Source organism: Phallusia mammillata, chromosome 1, assembly GCF_965637545.1.
Source record: "Phallusia mammillata chromosome 1, kaPhaMamm4.hap1.1, whole genome shotgun sequence".
NCBI lineage: Eukaryota > Metazoa > Chordata > Ascidiacea > Phlebobranchia > Ascidiidae > Phallusia > Phallusia mammillata.
The window spans coordinates 13,665,681-13,687,884 of record NC_137252.1 but is presented as its reverse complement, the minus strand read 5'-3'; the positions used below and the strand labels follow the sequence as shown (position 1 = coordinate 13,687,884).

General features: G+C 40.0%; 3 protein-coding genes across 3 annotated transcripts; 2 read left to right on the top strand and 1 right to left on the bottom strand.

The window, feature by feature from the left end:
- Window positions 1–1,138: 1,138 nt before the first annotated feature.
- Window positions 1,139–6,727, top strand: LOC145224253 (sarcoplasmic/endoplasmic reticulum calcium ATPase 1-like). Its single transcript, XM_080090714.1, has 21 exons — window positions 1,139–1,447; window positions 1,551–1,651; window positions 1,722–1,826; window positions 1,910–2,048; window positions 2,123–2,289; window positions 2,385–2,540; window positions 2,608–2,712; window positions 2,784–2,987; window positions 3,104–3,295; window positions 3,439–3,570; window positions 3,642–3,774; window positions 3,919–4,124; window positions 4,194–4,377; window positions 4,449–4,600; window positions 4,680–4,900; window positions 5,040–5,242; window positions 5,417–5,502; window positions 5,666–5,799; window positions 5,918–6,035; window positions 6,106–6,223; window positions 6,327–6,727. Exons 1-21 carry the CDS (start codon window positions 1,330–1,332, stop codon window positions 6,359–6,361), a joined length of 3,009 nt encoding a protein of 1,002 aa, XP_079946840.1. The 5' UTR covers window positions 1,139–1,329; the 3' UTR covers window positions 6,362–6,727.
- A 1,844-nt stretch (window positions 6,728–8,571) lies between these two features.
- LOC145224357 (neo-calmodulin-like) lies at window positions 8,572–15,962 on the bottom strand. Its single transcript, XM_080090837.1, has 8 exons — window positions 15,874–15,962; window positions 15,475–15,564; window positions 11,992–12,053; window positions 11,430–11,463; window positions 10,903–11,018; window positions 9,815–9,949; window positions 9,354–9,489; window positions 8,572–8,991 (listed from the first exon to the last, which is right to left on the bottom strand). The coding sequence occupies exons 3-8, from the start codon at window positions 11,992–11,994 to the stop codon at window positions 8,963–8,965; spliced, it is 453 nt and encodes a 150-aa protein (XP_079946963.1). The 5' UTR covers window positions 11,995–12,053; window positions 15,475–15,564; window positions 15,874–15,962; the 3' UTR covers window positions 8,572–8,962.
- Window positions 15,963–16,329: 367 nt separating this feature from the next.
- LOC145224205 (sarcoplasmic/endoplasmic reticulum calcium ATPase 1-like) lies at window positions 16,330–21,750 on the top strand. The gene is made up of 21 exons (XM_080090653.1): window positions 16,330–16,653; window positions 16,732–16,832; window positions 16,901–17,005; window positions 17,093–17,231; window positions 17,305–17,471; window positions 17,592–17,747; window positions 17,815–17,919; window positions 17,990–18,193; window positions 18,261–18,452; window positions 18,604–18,735; window positions 18,806–18,938; window positions 19,081–19,286; window positions 19,357–19,540; window positions 19,616–19,767; window positions 19,847–20,067; window positions 20,206–20,408; window positions 20,574–20,659; window positions 20,845–20,978; window positions 21,091–21,208; window positions 21,309–21,426; window positions 21,531–21,750. The coding sequence occupies exons 1-21, from the start codon at window positions 16,536–16,538 to the stop codon at window positions 21,563–21,565; spliced, it is 3,009 nt and encodes a 1,002-aa protein (XP_079946779.1). The 5' UTR covers window positions 16,330–16,535; the 3' UTR covers window positions 21,566–21,750.
- Window positions 21,751–22,204: the final 454 nt, after the last annotated feature.

Here is a 22,204-nt window from a genome sequence, read left to right as displayed (position 1 = left end):
AAGACTTTGTTGCCAAATAATAATTTTGTGACAACATGACGTGATAATGGGTAATTATGTTTGTGACTTCATAAAATATGTGTTAGATCACTGTTGAGCGTTGTCTGGCTGATAATTATCAGCATTATAATGCTTTGAACCAGTTCTCAAGTTTGGGCTAAATGGAAATGTTTGGTCAATAAAACGATTATTATTTGTTTGATAATTTATTTTTCAAAACTGGCGTAGTAATTTTTATAAAACTTTCGTGATACAACCAAAATAGTAAGAATGTATGTCCATGGGTCGCGAGAGACCACAAAACAAAATTTTGGGAAGTATTTGGGTCGCGTCAAAAAAAGGTTGGGAACCACTGGCTTAGACACATAACACACCTACCGTAAGCAAACACACATGTTCCACGAGGTGAGTTATAAACTGATTCCACTTTCCAATATTCACAGCAAGCAGGCGATTTTGAGTTTTCCAATGGAACACTAATTGTATTACCGACTGTTGCGTTACAGGACAATTGTACGTTTGGCTGGCAAATTAACATTCACACCGGTCGGTGAAAACGCCTTAATAAATCATTTTTACCGTATGCGACTCCCAACTACTTATTTTGCGTCTTGCACCAGACCTCAGAAAACCACCAAAAATTGCTATTTTGGCTTTCAAGGTAACTATCTTTAGCGATTTTCTGAGCTTTCGTTTTTTTGCGGCTCCTTGCACACTTAAAAAAACTACCATTTGGCCCCGACAATTTAAAATGTTGAAAACCGCTTTAGAGACTCATAAATGTGAAAATGCACTGAGGTACGTAACACGATAGCTAAGCATATTTGACAAATCATCAAAAATTCAAAACAGTATAAAATGTAGAATAAATGACAGATTCGGTTTAGCTGTTACCAAGTCTTTCCAATTGGAAATAACCCCTTGCAAATTTGCGCACAAACCGACTTTGATGCATGCGTGGTGACCAGCTGACCTTACATAAGCGCTAACATTATCATATCACGTCGTCATTGTCACCTTGGGTGGCTCAGCGGGATGCTCGGATTGCCAGTTGTTTGCTCGCTATAAAACCGCCCGTCCTTGTCCAGTTACTCATCAGTTGCAATCAGCTTAAGAAACAACAGTCAGTAAAAGAACTAGCGCTTACATTAAAAGAACTCGACCCAGCGAGACCAAACCGATCATCAGCTTTCGAATATGTGAAATATTGCAGAGCAGCTGTTCATTTCAAAAAAAATATTATTTATTCTCGCGCAGTTGGATCTAATTTTTTAGATCAACACAATTAATTTATTGTTAGTCATCGCAAAATAACAAGGCATCTTCAAAATGGAAGACGCCTACGCAAAGACCACCGGTGAGGTTCTGAAAAACTTCAACGTCAATCAATCTCAAGGATTATGTGACGAGCAAGTCAAGGAAAACTTGAAGAAATATGGACCCAACGGTAAGTGTACCGGGACTGTTTTTAAACTACAAAACATTAGAAACGTAAAGATGTAACATTAATAAGTAGTACTATAGTTTAACATGTTGGTGTTTCGGTTTAGAATTGCCCGCCGAAGAAGGCAAGTCATTGTGGCAAATGGTTGTCGAGCAATTTGAAGATCTCCTTGTCCGAATTCTTCTTTTGGCCGCTATCATCTCATTCGTAAGGCTTTGTGAAGTAGAGACCAACATAAAATTGATTCAAATCTTTGACTTTGCGTCTTTTCAAATAGGTCCTTGCTTTATTCGAGGAAGGCGAAGAAACCATTACAGCATTCGTTGAACCACTCGTTATCCTTCTCATCTTGATTGCAAACTCTGTTATCGGAATCTGGCAGGCAAGTAGCAAAAAAACATATGAGGCCTCCTTACGATTGTTCTTCAAGGCGCAACACGACAATAAACTTTTCCACTGTTATAGGAGCGCAATGCTGAGAGCGCTATCGAAGCTTTGAAGGAATACGAACCCGAAATGGGCAAAGTCATCCGTCAAGGCCGAAGCACCGTACAACGGATCCTGGCCAAAAACATTGTGCCAGGCGACATCGTCGAGGTGTCAGGTAAACATCGGCCCTTTAGGTGTGATAAACATAACACGTTTTGCATATCTAACGTTTCAACATATTTCCGCTAGTTGGCGATAAAGTGCCGGCTGATATCCGTCTGATCGCCATCCACTCGACCACATTGCGGGTCGACCAAGCTATCCTTACTGGCGAAAGTGTGAGTGTGATCAAACACACCGAAGCCGTGCCAGATCCTCGCGCCGTCAACCAGGACAAAAAGAACTTGCTTTTCTCCGTAAGTGTCCTTTTACTTTGGGTCAAATAAAACTAAAAGTGACAAGTCTTTTGTTTGGGAACAAAACGAAAAAATACCTGTGTTTTCGTTTACAGGGCACCAACATTGCATCGGGTAAAGCCACTGGAATCGTCATCGGAACTGGTAGCAACACTGAAATCGGTAAAATCCGTGATCAGATGGCTGAGACAGAAGCTGAGAAGACTCCACTTCAACAAAAACTTGACGAGTTCGGTCAACAATTGTCCAAGGTTGGGACTTTTTACATGGTTGTAATATATTCAGTTTGAGCCATTTTAAATAACTTGTCTCTTGTAGATTATCACCCTTATCTGCATTGCTGTGTGGGCCATCAACATCGGACATTTCAACGATCCAGTCCATGGTGGATCCTGGTTCAAGGGAGCAATCTACTACTTCAAGGTATGTATTGAACAACTGTTTCGAAATCCCCACAAACATGACCCTTTATCTTTAACTTTTTATGTCTATAGATCGCTGTCGCCCTTGCCGTTGCCGCTATCCCCGAAGGACTTCCAGCCGTTATTACCACTTGTTTGGCTCTTGGAACCAGCCGCATGGCCAAGAAGAACTCCATCGTCCGTAGCTTGCCTTCTGTTGAAACACTCGGTTGCACCTCAGTGATCTGTTCCGACAAAACCGGCACCCTCACCACCAACCAGATGTCCGTATGCAGAGTAAGTATAGAACAGTTTTTTTTTACATTTGAAGACCATTGACATGTTGAAACAGCTATTAAAACATTTCACGCGACAGTCCAAACAATTCTTCATGACCTTCATGTGTTATTTAGATGTTCGTCGTCGACAAGGTCATGGCCGATGGCGCTGCTTTCCACGAGTTCAAAATCTCTGGATCAACCTACGAGCCAAAGGGTGATGTCACCAAAGACGACAACAAGATTCGCTGCAGCGACTACGACGCACTCACCGAGCTTTCCACCATCTGTGCTTTGTGCAACGACTCTTCCCTAGATTACAACGAGGTTAGTATTTAAAGAACCAAATATGGTCAAATAATCAAACGAAGAAGTTATCTTTGGACTAAACTCAGCAAAGACATTTTTTAGACCGATTGTTATACTTGGACAGAAAATAGGTTACTAAATAATGTTAACTACTAATTCAGAGCAAAGGCATCTACGAGAAAGTTGGTGAAGCTACTGAAACCGCTCTCACTGTTCTCTGCGAAAAGATGAACGTTTTCAACACCGACCTCAGTGGCCTTAGCAAGTCAGCACGTTCCCATCCATGCAACAGCGTAAGTTGTCACATGAGAAAGACTCCAACCACCTATTTACAAAACATAACCGATTCATTCCTTGCTTGTAGGTTATCAAGAGCATGATGAAGAAAGAATTCACTCTCGAGTTTTCACGTGACCGCAAATCAATGAGCGCCTTCTGCCGACCAACAGCTCCATCAGCTATCGGACCCAAGATGTTTGTCAAGGGAGCACCAGAAGGTAGGAAGCCAATACAATATAGTTCAAACGATTTTATATAAGTTAATAAAGCATTACAACCAAATCTCATGAGTCAAATAATAAAAATTTCATGATTGAAAAATGTCCTTCTATCTTAATTTATCACTTTGTTTTGAATAACAGGAGTCCTCGACCGTTGCACATACGTCCGTGTCGGAAAACAACGAGTGCCAATGACCCCAGAAATTAAAGCTGAAATCCAGAGCTTGGTGAAAGAATACGGAACCGGTCGCGACACTCTTCGATGCTTGGCCCTCGGAACCATTGACACCCCACCCAGCCCAAGCCAAATGGATCTTGGAGATTCTACCAAGTTTGTTGAATACGAAGTAAGCACTTCAGGCTTCTGGTTTTCTGTAATTGAAACTTGCAACCCTTACGTTTTGCTTCATGTTTAGACTGGAATCACCTTCGTTGGTATCGTCGGAATGCTTGACCCACCCCGAACTGAAGTTCTTCAAGCCGTGCACGATTGCCGTGATGCTGGTATCCGGGTTATTGTGATCACTGGTGACAACAAGGCCACTGCTGAAGCTATCTGCCGTCGTATTGGCGTGTTTGGCGAGGACGAGGACACCACAGGTTGGTCAAGACCTCCATCACTAATTGACACATGTTAGAACGACATCACAAAGTAATGTTTTTCCTTTCAGGAAAGGCTTACACTGGTCGTGAGTTTGACAACCTTCCCCAATCTGAGCAGTTCAAAGCCTGCCTTCGTGCCCGTCTCTTTGCCCGCGTCGAGCCAGCACACAAGAGCAAGATTGTCGAGTACCTTCAAGCCAATGGTGACGTCACTGCTATGGTAAGTAACAATGAAATTAATTACTGCACCCATCCCTTGGATTTTCTATAAACTGACTCTATTCGGTGTACTTCGACAGACTGGTGATGGTGTGAATGACGCTCCAGCCCTCAAGAAAGCCGAGATCGGAATAGCCATGGGAAGTGGTACCGCTGTAGCGAAGAGCGCATCCGACATGGTTTTGGCTGATGACAACTTTACTTCTATTGTTGCCGCCGTTGAAGAGGGACGTGCAATTTACAACAACATGAAGCAATTCATCCGATACCTTATCTCATCCAACATCGGCGAAGTCGTTTGGTAATTCAAAATTTAATTCGGTTTGCTTCTTTTAACGCACATTGCTCTGTTAACAAATAACAACCCATTGAGTATCAAATTCTGTTTATCTTATAAGTTGCCTTCAACGCTCTAAAACGAACGTATGATTTTGTTTTAGTATTTTCTTGGCCGCTGCCCTTGGTGTTCCTGAAGCACTTATTCCTGTCCAACTCCTCTGGGTGAACTTGGTTACTGATGGTTTGCCGGCCACCGCACTCAGCTTCAACCCAGCCGATCTTGACATCATGAAGAAACAGCCACGATCCACCAAGGACTCCCTCATCAGCGGATGGCTTATGCTCCGTTACTGTGCCGTCGGTGGTACGTACAGAAAAATCTAATGAAATGATTATTTTAACATATGATGTAAAAAGTCAGTAATGTAAAAAAAACATTTTAATTAAGTAAAATGCATTTCCACATTTGTGTGATATATTTAACTTTCTATTCTCTCCTATAATTTTAAACAGTGGCTTATTTATGTTTTGTTTTCAGGATATGTTGGTATTGCAACAGTTGGTGCCTCTTTGTGGTGGTTCTTGTACGCTGGTAACGGACCCATGCTTTCCTGGTGGCAAGTGGTGAGCTCTCAAATAACATATGGAGCACATTTATTTAAACATTCCCGTACTTAACTAACTTTGTGGGATTTTACATGAACGTTTCGCAAAGTCTGTTGTTAAGTTCTCCTATCTTTATGAAGCTTTTTTTTTCTTGCTAGTAACCAATTTTGACCTCTTTTAGACTCACTTCATGTCCTGCACTGCTGATAGCGAAGATTTCGCTGGAGTTGACTGCCATGTGTTCGAAGATCCCCACCCAATGACCATGGCTCTCTCTGTTCTCGTTGTGATTGAGTTGTGCAATGCCCTCAACAGGTTCGTCTCACACTTTCTTTATACTTTCACATTTCTCTTATATTTGTCAAAGTAAAATAACAGTCAAAGAATGACACAAAAACAATATATGTTTTAACGACTTTGCAATTTTTTATAGTGTCTCTGAAAATCAGTCTCTCTTCCGTATGCCACCATGGCAAAATATGTGGTTGATCGGAGCCATCGTTCTCTCACTTGCTCTTCACTTCGTAATCCTTTATGTTGATCCATTCCCAGTAAGTTTTACCCTTTAAAAGTTTAAAGCTCAATCCAGTTCGATTTTATAATGCTTTTGCTGTTTTGCAGATGGTTTTCCAAATCTGCCCACTCAACTGGAATGAATGGTTTATGGTTCTCAAGATCTCACTTCCAGTTATTGGTCTTGATGAGGGACTCAAATGGGTGGCACGCAACTACATTGAAGGTACATGGCTAATGTACAACCTGTTTTGTAAATCAATGCCAAATAAACAGTAAAGCAAACACCACCACTGTTTATGTGTTTATTCACTCTTTCAACTTTTTAGGTGCCGACGGCAGAGCTGCCAAGAAACATCAATAAACTAACGATCGACCTTTCCAACCGAAGAGGAAAAACCTTCACTAAATTTTCGTTCACTATCCTACAAACCTTTTTCTTTTCATTTTAAATTATTGCATAATGTTATGCTGTGCTTATCATCCCGCCCTTTCCTATCGATATTAGGTTAATCTTCCCAGTGCTAAAGGCCTATTCCCTTTTCACCCTCTTGTCATAGGCCCAGGCCCCGGATGACCCTGTCGGAATTTTTTCCCCGATTCATACTTGTAATATATTAGTACATGTTTGCATCACTATCGATTTTCTGGTCATATAATCACGTTGTTGCTAAAGTTTTAATTATGTCTGTTGTGCGTGATTGCAATACAATGAGCCGGTTTTATTTCATGTGACAAGTGTTGAAGTATCCGGTTTCTGTGGTATTAAAATACTTTTCCCTACTTTGGCATGCTCGATAGTTGCAGGTCATTTTTCTTTTGCTATTAAACTGGCGGTTCTAAAACAGGGTTTAATTTGACATGTAGGTTTAATAAAGAAGCAAATATTTTGACATTCATTACTCTACCACGTTGTACGGCAATTGAATCGATCATTGTAACTTGTGGACATTAGCCTTCCATTTTCACTGTCACGCAAATATTGTGAATTATCTGTTTTTTTTTGCTCATGGTTATAAAAGTTTGAGGAAATTTCAAGGCTAGTTTATGCATAGTGTTTAGTTAAAATCAATCTTTCAAAAAATGCTTAGCTTGCTACCAATACTCCAGGCATAAATTCAAATCTGAAGACTAATTTAGGCGTATTGTGTTCATTTAAATCCGTTTCTCAAAAAATACTAGGCTTGCCATTAATACTACAAGCATATATTTGCTAAGTCTCAATGAAACATCGAAGAAAAAGCCTCGACAAGCTAGCATATTTCCGAAACCAGCATAGTTAGCAGTTTTAAAGGAATGTCCAAAACACAAATTTCGCCCTAAACCAAGACTAATCAGTTGGGTCAGTTGAGTTACAATTTTTGATCTGACTTAAATTAAGTTTAACATAAACCTACTCGCGTACCACCTACAGTGCACTACTAAAGCTCTGGAGTATAGGCTACCAGTGGTACGCATACTCCAGGTTGAGATCCACTGCCTTAACTATTTAAAATAGCTTATTTTTGCGTACAATGCAGCAATTCTAGATACCTATATTGGTATAGGACCGCAAAATTTTGCCCAGAAAAAAAGAAGTTTCACTTTGGTAATGTCACTATTTTTGCACCCTAAGCACAGGCATGATGGCAAATATGTGCAACTTACCGGTTTTCAAACATGGATTTGCAAGCGATTTTGTGATAGCCGGCAAAGCAACAAACGCTTTTTACAATCACATTTCATCCCAGATCCTGCGTTTTTTTACGTGTAAATGTAAACTTATGTGGGATATGCAAGATCTTTCTGTGGCGATTAGCAAATTTGTTTCTTTTATCACATGGTTACATACCGAAGCGAATGTTTACCTGCTATCCTTCTTTTGTTTACATCAGTGGTTCCCAAACTTTTTCATATTTTTTTCAAAACGGTCCCTTTGCCATTATTTCGAGGGCTCGCGGTCCTTAAGCCTAAATGTGTATTTCATAAAAACGAAAGTTGATTGAAGTATTTTAGCTAGTTATGCAAAATTGCGCATAACAATCATCCAAAGACAGCATATGACATCACAGACAGGACAAAAAACATTACGATTATGCGCGAACAATTGCATTTTTGATAGTTGTCATTCAATAAAGGCCATTGTTTAGCAATGGAGACAGTCGATTCTCAATTCTACTTTGATTTAAACTTATTTAGTGGCACAAACTGACGCCAAATAAGATTATAGAATTACTTCAACCGCTTCGCGGTCGCCCCAAAATTGCCTCACGGACCCCAAAAGGACCGCGGACCCCAGTTTGGGAACCGCTGGTTTACATGCTATCAATTGTATTCCAGTTTAGTCTTTTGTCTATGGTAGAATTTACTGCCATACATTTTTTTTTCTGCACATGCGAGGTTGCAAGTGTTGTTGCGGAATACTTTCGCAAGAAGTTAATTAACTTTTTTACTTAAGATTTTGATTTGTGTGTCTTGGTAAGTGTATTAAGTTAAACAATTTGATTACCCGGTTGGACATGCATTATATGAGCTTACTAATGCTATTTGTTTGCAATACTAAATGCTTCGCTTTTAAGATTTGCTTTTACTGTGTTGAAGAAAAGTGGCATTGTATTGAAAAACACACAATACGATGGGGCTTCTTGCGAGTAAACGCTGAAATTTAAAAGACGCTCTGTGACTTTTTGTTGCTAATCAAAAACAAAGATATTTTAAAAGGAAATGTTACAATCAAATTAAAACTTTTAATTTGTGCAAATTTGCATATGGTTATGTCGCAACGCAACAAGTGCGCAACACAGGCAATGTGTGAGAGTGCAAACGAAAAACTGAAATGCCCTGGAAGTCCGTTGTGTTTTAACAGGAATATTATCAATCAGATCGCAATAAAAAGATGTAGCAAAAACGGAATGTGAGCATGTTGGGTGTGAAAGGGGATGTTGGGATCGTTTCTTCAGATTGTAACGTGGTTGGCGGCATAAATTTAGGAGGCTGACATGACTTTGACGAATTCTGCAAAAGAAAACGGTAAAACACCAATTAATTATGAATATTTTACCATAATTGGACTACACAATCACATTTAGTTATTTTCAATGAAGAATATGATCAGGGTATGTCCCCAAATTACCTAGACTAGTAGGCTACAAGCACGGAATTATCTTCCATAAAGAAAACCAGAATTGGGCCCGAAAGTTCAAAAAATGTCGCGTGAATAAAATGCCAAAGGTAAAGGCAGGCCGAATTAGGCCTGTTTTATTACAACTTAAGTCCGGAACGACTTACAACTGTGAGTCGGCGAACAGTAGCGCATATTACCATAACACTTGTTTGTAAACAGATTCACCCAGCAATCATAACAAAATTGCACATACCTTCATAATTAACCCGTCCATCTCCATCAACATCAGCTTCTCTTATCATTTGATCAACTACTTCATCAGTCGGTTTTTCTCCAAGGTTTGCCATCACATGACGAAGTTCAGCAGCCGTGACGAAACCGTTGCCATCCTGTATAGAAAAGATTTACTAGAGAACCATAAAAGAAAAAAAGAGTAATATGTGATCAAGCAAGCAACAGCAGCCCCGTCGATTTCGCAAATGGTTAGGTTTATAAACATACATAAGTTCTGTGGCCCCTTGTTAAATTTCACAAAAGAGATGGTGCACTTTGGGACAGACCAATGATTTTAGAGAGTTCAAAGTTCAAACAAATGAAATAAATTTTTACGGAACGGAAATTAACTGCACTGGTATCGTTGAATGGAGTGTAGACATTTGAATGTAAACAATGGGCATATGCGCCGTAAGTTATAACAGGATAACTGAGCACAACCTTGTCGTGAACGCGAAAAGCCTCGCGAATTTCCTCCTCGGTATCGGTCTCCTTCATTTTCCTTGTCATCATTGTAATAAACTCTGGGAAATCGATAGTGCCGCTACCGTCGTCGTCGACTTCGTTGACCATGGCCTGTACAAGTATGGCGAGTCAGATAAGGTGGACAGGTTTTTGTTTTGTGTGCATGACGAAAAGTGCTGCCTAGCATAGACCTTAACGTCTCTAAAGTTGTTGAAATTTTTACTACCTTTTATTCGGCCACAATAGTTTATTTCGGACACACGCAATCGTTCCATTGATTGATATTTTTGTTTAAGCCTTCTGTCGTAGTTGAACGTTCTTTGATGAGATCCAGTATAAAACAAAAGTGCACAAAATAGCAACTGAACTGTTAACTCAAAGGAGTGCTGACGTGAAAACTCACATTACACAAGTTTGCATAATATCGTTAACCTACTCAAGGATGGGTTATGAACTAAGTTTTCAAGTTAGGTTAAAAGTTATTTTATAATAAACCTCGATGCAGCCCTGATAGTGTAACTGGTATTTTCACAGAATTTGCTTTCAAATATTCGCCAATGCTTTTTGCGGCAGCTATGGGTATGTAGCAATCTATTTGTGATGTCAGTTCTCAAGTTGGTACATTTTTTGTCTAATACTGAATAAACGGCCATCCACCGACCAAGCGTGCAGTACGAAATAGTTTGCGTCATTATTATCCGCTTATTTTCCAGGACAGTAAAGGCGGATTTTCGCAATTGTGCTTTCAAAATCTATAAAAAAAGGCCGTTAGGAAATTGATTTTGCCAACCTAGTAGCCTAACATGTTTATACCAGTATTAGCAATTGTTGATTTGCCGTCTTATTACTTTTTATCGCACCATAAGTAGGCTATATTTCACCAATAAAAAGTCGTCAAGGTTAATCCTAATCCCCAAGTCCTACCAACTGACAATTTGGGTAAGAGGCACAAAGATGGGGAGGAAAAACTTTTGCGGGTAACAAAAACCTTTGACAAACGAAATAATTTTTTTAATGGAAAGCTTCGGCTTTTTATCTGGAACGTGTTGAAAACCAGCGTATACCTGCAGCTCGGCTTCTGTGAAATTTTGTCCAAAGGACTTCATGACGGAGCCCAATTCCTTGGTGGCGATGGTGCCATTGCCGTCCTCGTCGAAGAGCGAGAACGCATCCTTCAGTCCTGAACGATAAACAGTCTATTTGAAACTTTGTAGCCTTCATCAGCAACTTTAATCATTGACCATTGTCACTTAAGTCAGTAGTTCTCAAACTGTGCGTCGCGACTCCCTGGTGCGTCGTTTCAATTTTCCAAGGGCGTCGCAGAATAGTTCCGTTTCGTGGCTTTTTGTTGTTGTGTCAATAAACACAACTTTAATAATATGTTTCCTGATTAACTTTTATTTTATGGTGCGTCGCAAGTCCAGAAAACTTGTCCAGAGGCGTTGCAACAAACAAAAGTTTGAGAACCACTGACTTAAGTAAAAAGAGCTGGGGTTGAAAAATGAACTCAAATGACGATTGTGCAAACGATAACAAACGATTTGAGAGTGGTTTTGTCATTTGTGACTCTTAGGAAGTTAAAAATACTTACCTGCAATTTGCTCTTCGGTAAGATGATCAGTGGCCTGCAAAAAACAACACAATTGTTACATATTTTCAAATTCAACTTTGCAAGGGTAGTTAAACTAATCATTTACTCGTAGTAGCCTTCGCAGCGCTATGTACCCCTCGGTGTTTATTGCATTGTTCGCTACAAGGCATTGATCAATCGTTGCATTGTGACGAAGTAATCGAAAATGTGACCATCAACCAAAAAAGCATAACCCAGCACACACAATCATAAACTAAACAGATTAAAACTTACAGCAAAACAACGCCTGAGACTGTTGACGTGTGTTGTATGTTGTTTAAATAACATTAGCTATATTTGGCTCAAACCACTTCCTTCGGTTGTTTTCGGCGCTGCACAAAGCAACCAACCGAAGTACGCGTGACGGATTTTCAAAAGCTTTAGATTCGGGCACTTATTCTATTGGCATAAGCAGCACAAAAAGAATATCTGTTTTGTAATGACAACAATACAAACACATACTACTTAAAAGTAGTTTAAAAAAATTAAGTTACAGTCACACTTTTTACACAAATAAACTTACCATGGTGGTAATTTACGGATACTTTGGTGATTATCTAAAATCAGAAAATACCTACACTGTTTCTGAAAATTAAAAAACAAAAGAAATCGACCGTTTGTAAAGAGTTTTTTTTTAATTATTTTTTTTTATTTTTTTTATTCCGCTACCGTTGACAAAGCTAGCTTGAAACCTCCTTGCGTCTGCTGTATATATACCACTGTGCGCAATTTAGTGTTTAAATTACACGGCTTTACAACACATTTCACATTTGATATAGGTCACACTTGCACGTCTGTAGAATGTGGCCAGCGGTCCAACTTGCTAAAAACGACGGTTGCCGTTCGAACAGTTCAATGGGTGTGAATAGTTTTTTTGGGCTCGTCTGGCAAAAAAACGTGACTTACTTTTTGCACTTGAATAGTACACTTATTTGTATGAAGGTCAAAGGAAATGCTTGGCAGATGACGAGTTCAGTGGTTCTAAACCGGTGGTCCATGGACCACTAGTGTTTGGGTGGTCCACAGGACAATAATTATACTTGGTGATAAGCTAGATATGGTTGCATATAATTGATGAAATATTCAGTACGAACAAAATCTGATCCAGTTATTGGCCATTTATTGTTTGATTGATATCACTCCTCGAAATTCTGTATTGAAGGAGTATATTTCTGTCCAATATTTTTGTTGTGAATGCTTTCTTTGTCCTTATTTAACAATGTACTTGTCCACAATATTATACTGGTTCACGAAATTAATGGAACTGGTGGCCCATGATCTGAAACGAGTTGAGAACCACTGTCGTAGATGCTGCTGTCGTTTAACGCAACCAACAAACGTTGGGACTTCAAATACCGAGCGAATTGTGAAAGTCATGTATTTTTACGAACACACTAAATATGTACATTTGTAACAAATACGAATGCTCCAGCTTTATTTCGTTAGCATCTAATAACCCTTCCCCTTATTTGCTTTAATTATAGTTTTGTGTGGCAAATACAGCGGTACAGACATTAATCGACCTGACATCCATTTGTCAGAATGTAAAATGTTTTCACCAGACTAGCATGTGAACGTCTGTACGTCAAGCTTAACAAAACACGACCTAACCAAACCCAAATCGCTATTCGTAACCAAGAAAAAATATCTCGCATGCCTGAGTTTCAAACGCTTCAGTCAAACCCACAAATTAATTTTCTCTATCAATTACAACAGGGGTCGGCAAACCTTTTGTGCACGGCGGACCGTTTTTTAAACTAAAATTTTATCGCGGACCGGTCTTCAAAAAAGTACAAATATTTAGCAATAAAAACACTTAAATCACAGTACGCCAGGGCCACAGTACGCCTGGGTGGTGAATGCTTGGTGACCGGCTGATTCGGTATAGCGCCTTCAATGGCCCTGGCGTACTGTGATTTATATATGAGTGTGCCGTGATCGCTGGTCTGCATAGACGCTTCAGGGCTGATCCCAGTTATGAATTTATGTTCATCTTAACTAAAAACGCTTAAATTAGTGTATCATCCCCAAGATACATGGGCCAAACGTTTTATAACATCTAACCTAAAAATTTATACGGCCCGGTAACGAAACCCTCGCGGACCGGTACCGGGCCGCGGACCGGCGGTTGCCGACCACTGAATTACAACATACCGCGCGATTTTTGACGGTGGAGGATCGAAACAATCCACACAAAAACAAAAGTGGATAACATAATGCAGGGGTGTCCAAACTTTTCTTGATGGGGGCCAATTTTTACCAAATAAAGATGCCCGCGGTACAACGTTTTTTTAATTAGAACCCAAATACACGATTTAAGAAAAGGTGGGAACTTGTTGCGTCAGCACCATGTACATTACTTTTTACCGGTAAATAACGTCCCTTGGAAAGCTTTTGCGTGGTCGCAAGTCGCCAAAACCCAAAAACATTATTCAAACTATGGAGGCGATACTCAACATGAGTTGAAAAACACAGCCGCGGGGCGCGCAAAAAGCCGCCCGGCCGCACTTTGGACACCCCTGACATAATGCAACATAATTTGACGCTTTTTTCTTCACGCCACCAAAACTGGTTTAATTTGGGTTGGACTAGATTTGTCATGGATGACTTTATATAGCACATTTAATATTTCCAATCCATCTGTAGAAATTTCGGCTCTTTTTCGGCGCTTTTAGCTCTAATTCCTCCGAAACATAAACAAACAAGTAAATGCCTGTATAGAACAACATTAATTTGTGATACTCGCTCTTATACAGGCCCAGTAGTAAAATCAATGCCTTGTGACAGAACCATGTCATGGCTAGCTTTTGCTCGCATTGCGTACTACCGGGCGCTCTAGGCGGAAATGTTTTTCAGCCAGGCAGCTATTCATTGTTGCTATAGATATATACATCACACTTGACACGGGGATAACACACTGAAAAAGTTTACCTGAATAATACGCACTCCTATAAGTATATTTAGCCTATCGCAGAATTAGAAGGGATATAAACCCCAAACCCCGGGATTTTGGAATCGGGATTTCCCAGGGTCCCAACCTAGTCCTCCTAGAGTTTATATTGTGCACAAAAGTAACCTAAGCCGTCATGGAGATATCATACCATAAATTCAGACATTATTTATTAACGCGTATGCAAACTGAGACTGTCCGACAAGTTTGCTTAGTTTTCGCCCCACAGTTTTGTTTTCGCTTAACGCCTTTGTCCGCCAGGAGCATACACCAGAGCTTCTCAAACTTTCTTGCTCTGGGACCCCATTTTGAAACAGAAATTTTTACGCGACCCCCAGGGGTGCACAACCTTTTCGCTATGACGGCCGCATCACAGATCTTTATTTCACAAACGGCCGCCTGCTTCCTCGTGTTTTAAAATTACTCATCTAAAGAAATACTTATATATTATATATACCATCTAATGGCGCTTAAAAAGCTTAAATTAATTTCTAACTTGATGCACAGATCAAGTCTTAGCTTTTATGACGTCATAATCTATATTGTGTCGCTTGTGGTATCTGCTGTTTCGCATTATTTGCACACAATAGGCATAAAAAAAAGTCTGGCGCATATGGCAACTAGGCTGGAAATATTCTTTTAAGTTCTACAAAATGTGTTTAGAGCAGTTCAAAAATCAAAATATTTGGTAAAAGAGTTTTTATTTACGTCATGGCCGCCAGTGTATATATATATGTTAATAATTTGGGTCGCGACTCATAGTTTGAGAAGCCCTGGCCTACACGATAGGCCTGTCAGTAATTTTGTCTTCGAACACACTTTGTCAAATAAGTTATTTCCTCATAATTTTGAAATATCTTAGGATTTATATGTTAGAAAACACAAGTGTATTGCTAAAAAGATTTGTAAAGCCCATTTTGCCTAACAATTCAGTCAGTAGGCGTAACTTTACTTTGTAGGCCTATCACCAGGGAAGAAAATTGTGCTTATATTTTACTATAGTCAACACACACATGCTCAAAACTTGACCTTTTTTTAGTAAACTAGCAAACCTACCTGGAAGTGCTAAAATTCACTCAATCCTCTGTCGTCTCAGTTGCATTTAAAACCTCTTGTTCTTTTCACTCCCTGCGGCTTGTCTGCAAACTGACAAATGGAATTACCGGTACAGGGTGACGTCAATGACAGATGCTGTCGATCTGGGATTGGCAATACACTTATTTCCAACAACTCGTACCATCCAAGTCGACGAGTTGACCCTTACGTAAACTGTGGTTGATAATTTTGCCATAGGTGAAACAAAGGCCAGGATTTTAAATGGCGACTTGTTAGTGTAATAGTACTGACGAAGTAATGTTTATTGTTTACTTAACCAATACCTCATTCTCAAATTATATTTCAGAAATAGACCGGATAAAAATACCTATAAATATTGTTTCTTTTAATAATAATTACCTCTCTTAATAATCCACTGACCACCTTGTGTCAATTGGATGGTCTGGTACATTTAAGGTAGCCTAAGATGTACATTAAGTACATTAATGGAAGAATCCACTGAGTTAAGGTAGCCTAAGCATATTTGACAAACTATTAACTATACATAAAGTTTACAAACGTATAAAAGTAAAATAAATAACAGATATTCGTTTTAGCTGTATATTTCGCCTCTATAATTGTTACCCAGTCTTTCCAATTGGAAATTGCCCGTTACAAATTTACGCACAAGACCGACTTTGATGCATAGTGGGTGACCAGCTGACCTTACATAAGCGCTAACATTATCATTTCAGGTCGTCATTGTCACCTCGGGTGGCTCAGCGGGACGCTCGGATTGCCAGTTGTTTGGTCACTATAAAAGAGTTTGTCCATGTCCATTTACTCATCAGTTGCAATCAGCTTCTACAGCAACAACATTAGCAGCAGTAAAACAAAGAGTGCGTACATTTAAAGAACTGCTAGCAAGACTAAAATCTTCGCTAAGCCTTCGGAGTTGTGCAATATTTCAAAACGAAGAGAAAATAGCTCTTCGTTTTGTTTTCAATTCGTGTTTATTCTCGTGCAGTTGGAGTTGAATTATTTAGATCAACCCATTTAATTTATTGTTAGTCGTCGCCAAAATGGAAGACGCATACGCAAAGACCACCGGTGAGGTTCTGAAAAACTTCAACGTCAATCAATCTCAAGGATTAAGTGATGAGCAAGTCAAGGAAAACTTGAAGAAATATGGACCCAACGGTAAGTGTGTTAGGTCTGTTGTTAAAACCTTTAAAACACAAGGAATGCAAAATTGACCTTGTCGACGTTTTGGTTTAGAATTGCCCGCCGAGGAAGGCAAGTCATTGTGGCAAATGGTCGTCGAGCAATTTGAAGATCTCCTAGTCCGAATTCTTCTTTTGGCCGCCATAATCTCTTTCGTAAGTTTGTCGTGCTAAAGCCAACACCAGGTGGAATCTAATTTCAAACTTTGGATTATTTCGAATAGGTCCTTGCTTTGTTCGAGGAAGGCGAAGAAACCATTACAGCATTCGTTGAACCACTCGTTATCCTTCTCATCTTGATTGCAAACTCTGTTATCGGAATCTGGCAGGCAAGTTGTAAAAAACATAAGAAGCTTTTTAAGTTGCTCGTTCAAAACACAACACAAGATAAAAAACAACACTCAATTTTGTTATAGGAACGCAATGCTGAGAGCGCCATCGAAGCTTTGAAGGAATATGAACCCGAAATGGGCAAAGTCATCCGTCAAGGTCGAAGCACCGTACAACGGATCCTGGCCAAAAACATTGTGCCAGGTGACATCGTCGAGGTGTCAGGTAAACATGGGTCTTTGAGTGTGATGAACAAAACAAGTATTGTATATCTAACTTTCCCACATATTTCCGCTAGTCGGCGATAAAGTACCAGCTGATATTCGTCTGATCGCCATCCACTCGACTACTCTGCGGGTCGACCAAGCTATCCTGACTGGCGAAAGTGTGAGTGTGATCAAACACACCGACGCCGTGCCAGATCCCCGCGCCGTCAACCAGGACAAAAAGAACTTGCTTTTCTCCGTAAGCATCCCTTTACTTAAAGTCATATGAAACTAAATAAATTCTGTAAGTTCAAATTATCGTAAGGGGCAAAACATTGTTTGGAAACAAAACTAATACTACGTATGTTTTCGCTCACAGGGTACCAACATTGCATCTGGTAAAGCCACTGGAATCGTCATCGGAACTGGCAGCAACACTGAAATCGGTAAAATCCGCGATCAGATGGCTGAGACAGAAGCTGAGAAGACCCCACTTCAACAAAAACTCGACGAGTTCGGTCAGCAATTGTCCAAGGTTGGGAGTTTTACATGGTTTTGATATATGTTTTTTTGGACAATTTCAAATAACTTTTCTTCTGAAGATTATCACCCTTATCTGCATTGCCGTTTGGGCCATCAACATTGGACACTTCAACGACCCAGTTCATGGTGGATCATGGTTCAAGGGAGCAATCTACTACTTCAAGGTGTGCATTCAACACAACTCTTTAAAGTTTTTACAAACATAACGTTACCCGGTTTTTGTTATTTCAATAGATCGCAGTCGCCCTTGCCGTTGCCGCTATCCCCGAAGGACTCCCAGCCGTTATCACCACTTGTTTGGCTCTTGGAACCAGCCGCATGGCGAAGAAGAACTCGATCGTTCGTAGCTTGCCCTCTGTTGAAACCCTCGGTTGCACCTCAGTGATCTGCTCCGACAAAACCGGCACCCTCACCACCAACCAGATGTCCGTATGCAGAGTAAGTATAGAACTAGATTTCAAGTTCGAGTGAAAACGGTTGTTCATGACCTTGATATGTTATTTAGATGTTCGTCGTCGACAAGGTCATGGCCGATGGCGCAGCTTTCCACGAGTTTAAAATCTCTGGATCAACCTACGAGCCAAAGGGTGATGTCACCAAGGACGACAAAAAGATTCGCTGCAGCGACTACGACGCACTCACCGAGCTTTCCACCATCTGTGCTTTGTGCAACGACTCTTCCCTAGATTACAACGAGGTTAGTAACGAATGACCTCAAAATACGTCCAATATCACATAACCTACCATTTATTATTGAAATTTAAAATTAACTCAATAAAAATATATTTAGTTATAATTGTAATAATGGGACATAAATTAGACCACTAAATCATTACCTATTTATTCAGAGCAAAGGTATCTACGAGAAAGTTGGTGAAGCTACTGAAACCGCCCTTACTGTCCTCTGCGAAAAGATGAACGTTTTCAACACCGACCTCAGTGGCCTCAGCAAGTCAGCCCGTTCCCATCCATGCAACAGCGTAAGTTGTCATTCCCACAATACAACATCTACTTATGTACAAACAGAACTGATTCATTCCCTGCTTGTAGGTTATCAAGAGCATGATGAAGAAAGAATTCACTCTCGAGTTTTCACGTGACCGCAAATCAATGAGCGCCTTCTGCCGACCAACAGCCCCATCAGCTATCGGACCCAAGATGTTTGTCAAGGGAGCACCAGAAGGTCGGAAGCCAATACGATATAGTTTAAAGCATTTTATCTAATACGACGTTACATACATCAAAATCAAGTTCAATCTTATTAAATAATTCATAATGAAAAAATATACTCGTATCTTAATTTAACTCCTTGTTTCAATTGGCAGGAGTACTCGATCGTTGTACATACGTCCGTGTTGGCAAACAACGAGTGCCAATGACCCCAGAAATTAAAGCTGAAATCCAGAGCTTGGTGAAAGAATACGGAACCGGTCGCGACACCCTTCGCTGCTTGGCCCTCGGAACCATTGACACCCCACCCAGCCCAAGCCAAATGGATCTTGGAGATTCTACCAAGTTTGTTGAATACGAGGTAAGTACTTTATATCTACAGGTCAATGTAGTTGCAACTTAAAACCTTAATGTTTCAAAATTTGTTTTAGACTGGAATCACCTTCGTTGGTATCGTCGGTATGCTTGACCCACCCCGAACTGAAGTTCTTCAAGCCGTCCACGATTGCCGTGATGCTGGTATCCGGGTTATTGTGATCACTGGTGACAACAAGGCCACTGCTGAAGCTATCTGCCGTCGTATTGGCGTGTTTGGCGAGGACGAGGACACCACAGGTTGGTCAAGACCTCCACCACAACTTAAAGAATGTTAGAACGACATCACAAAGCAATATTTTCTATTCTATTCAGGAAAGGCCTACACTGGTCGTGAGTTTGACAACCTTCCCCAATCTGAGCAGTTCAAAGCCTGCCTTCGTGCCCGTCTCTTTGCCCGCGTCGAGCCAGCACACAAGAGCAAGATTGTCGAGTACCTCCAAGCCAATGGTGACGTTACTGCTATGGTGAGTAACGCTTAAATTCACTACATTCATATCTTGATATTTTGCTTTAACGTGACTTTCTTTCCGTGTACTTCGACAGACTGGTGATGGTGTGAATGACGCCCCAGCACTCAAGAAAGCTGAGATCGGAATTGCTATGGGAAGTGGAACCGCTGTAGCGAAGAGCGCATCCGACATGGTTTTGGCTGATGACAACTTTACTTCTATTGTTGCCGCCGTTGAAGAAGGACGTGCCATTTACAACAACATGAAGCAGTTTATCCGATACCTTATCTCATCCAACATCGGCGAAGTCGTTTGGTAATTTAACATTTACTTTTCGAACGCATTGCTCAGCAAACAAATGACAAGATTTACATTAACAACCCATTAAATATAGACTGATGTTTATTAGGATGTCACGTGCTCTTTAAAAACGAATTTATTGTTTTGTTTTAGCATCTTCTTGGCTGCTGCCCTTGGTGTTCCTGAAGCACTTATCCCTGTCCAACTTCTCTGGGTGAACTTGGTTACTGATGGTTTGCCAGCCACCGCACTCAGCTTTAACCCAGCCGACCTCGACATCATGAAGAAACAGCCACGATCCACCAAGGACTCCCTCATCAGCGGATGGCTTATGCTCCGTTACTGTGCCGTCGGTGGTACGTACAGAGAAATTAAAAAAAAATTAAAAAAAAATGTTTTAGTATAATTCCACCAAAGTGGAAAAAAGAACTTACCAAGCATCTCCACGGTTTTGTGATATATTTACCTTTCTATACGGTTCTGCAACAAAAAACAGTGTCTCATTTATCTTTTGTTTTCAGGATATGTTGGTATTGCAACAGTTGGTGCCTCTTTGTGGTGGTTCTTGTACGCTGGTAACGGACCCATGCTTTCCTGGTGGCAAGTGGTAAGCTTCTAAACATTATTATCTTATTTGCCACATTAGGATCTTATTCCTTTGAAGCATATTATTCAATTATTGACACATTCCCGTTATAAACTAACTTTGTGAATTAAAGTAGTAGCGACATAGTTCCCCTTTCTTTGTGAATCTATGGTTTCTTGCTAGCAACTGATTTTGACAATTTTTAGACTCACTTCATGTCCTGCACTGCTGATAGCGAAGATTTCGCTGGAGTTGACTGCCATGTGTTCGAAGATCCCCACCCAATGACCATGGCCTTATCTGTCCTCGTCGTGATTGAGTTGTGCAATGCCCTCAACAGGTTCGTCTCACACATACTTTATACTTTCACATTTCTCTTATATTTGGTTTTATCAAAGTAAAATAACAGTCAAGGAATGACAACGTTTTAACGATATTGGAATTCTTTATAGTGTCTCTGAAAATCAGTCTCTCTTCCGTATGCCACCATGGCAAAATATGTGGTTGATCGGAGCCATCGTTCTCTCACTTGCTCTTCACTTCGTCATCCTTTATGTTGATCCATTCCCAGTAAGTTGTACCCCTAACTTTAAACCTCTTTAAAGTTGTTCAATTTCAATTTAACCTTTTAAAGGATTTAAATTTTTAAAATGATTTTTCTGTTTTGCAGATGGTGTTCCAAATCTGCCCACTCAACTGGAATGAATGGTTTATGGTACTCAAGATCTCACTTCCAGTTATTGGTCTTGATGAGGGACTCAAATGGGTGGCACGTAACTACATTGAAGGTACGTTGCCTTAGCACAATATGTTTGTAAATCTAAGCGGATTTGCCAAATAAACAAAGCAAACATCACCATTATATGTGTTTATTTAATCTTTCAATTTTTAGGTGCCGACGGCAGAGCTGCCAAGAAACAACAATAGACAAACGATTGACCTTTCTGACAGAAGAGGAAAAATCCTTCACCAAACCTCCGTTCATTGTCCTTTGAACATTTCTCGTTTTTCATTTAAATTTATAATAGACTCTTTTATGTTTGATAACTTATATTCGTTCTCGCTTTGTTGGTAACGAGGCGTTAGCATCATAATAAATCCTGACAATGTGATACGATTATGATTTAACATTGAGACGCAGTAGCAGCTTTACAAAACTCGACAAGTCTTTGTTAAATTCAGCTTGTTGGTTTAGTAGGGCTTGGATGTTTGTAAAGTTAGTGGCCTCAAACAGTCCAGGCATTGGAAGTCCTTCAGAAGGTTATAGCCTTTAAGTGATGTTAAAGGCAATTCAAGCATTTAAAACAGTTGCTACAAAATGTATTGAAGGATTTATCAACAGGTTGTTTAACAAAATAAATTTAGTCAGCTTCAACGTATAAAAAAATGCTTAAAAAACCAACGTATGTGGGTTCAAAGTGAAAGTGATAAATGTTAACAGCACCTAATACATATATATATTTCAAAATATAAAACTGTGTTTTTCATTTGATTCAAACGATCCATTTACATAAAGACGTATCCATGAACCTCCTTTCATCAAAAATGAACACAATAGATTGAGGG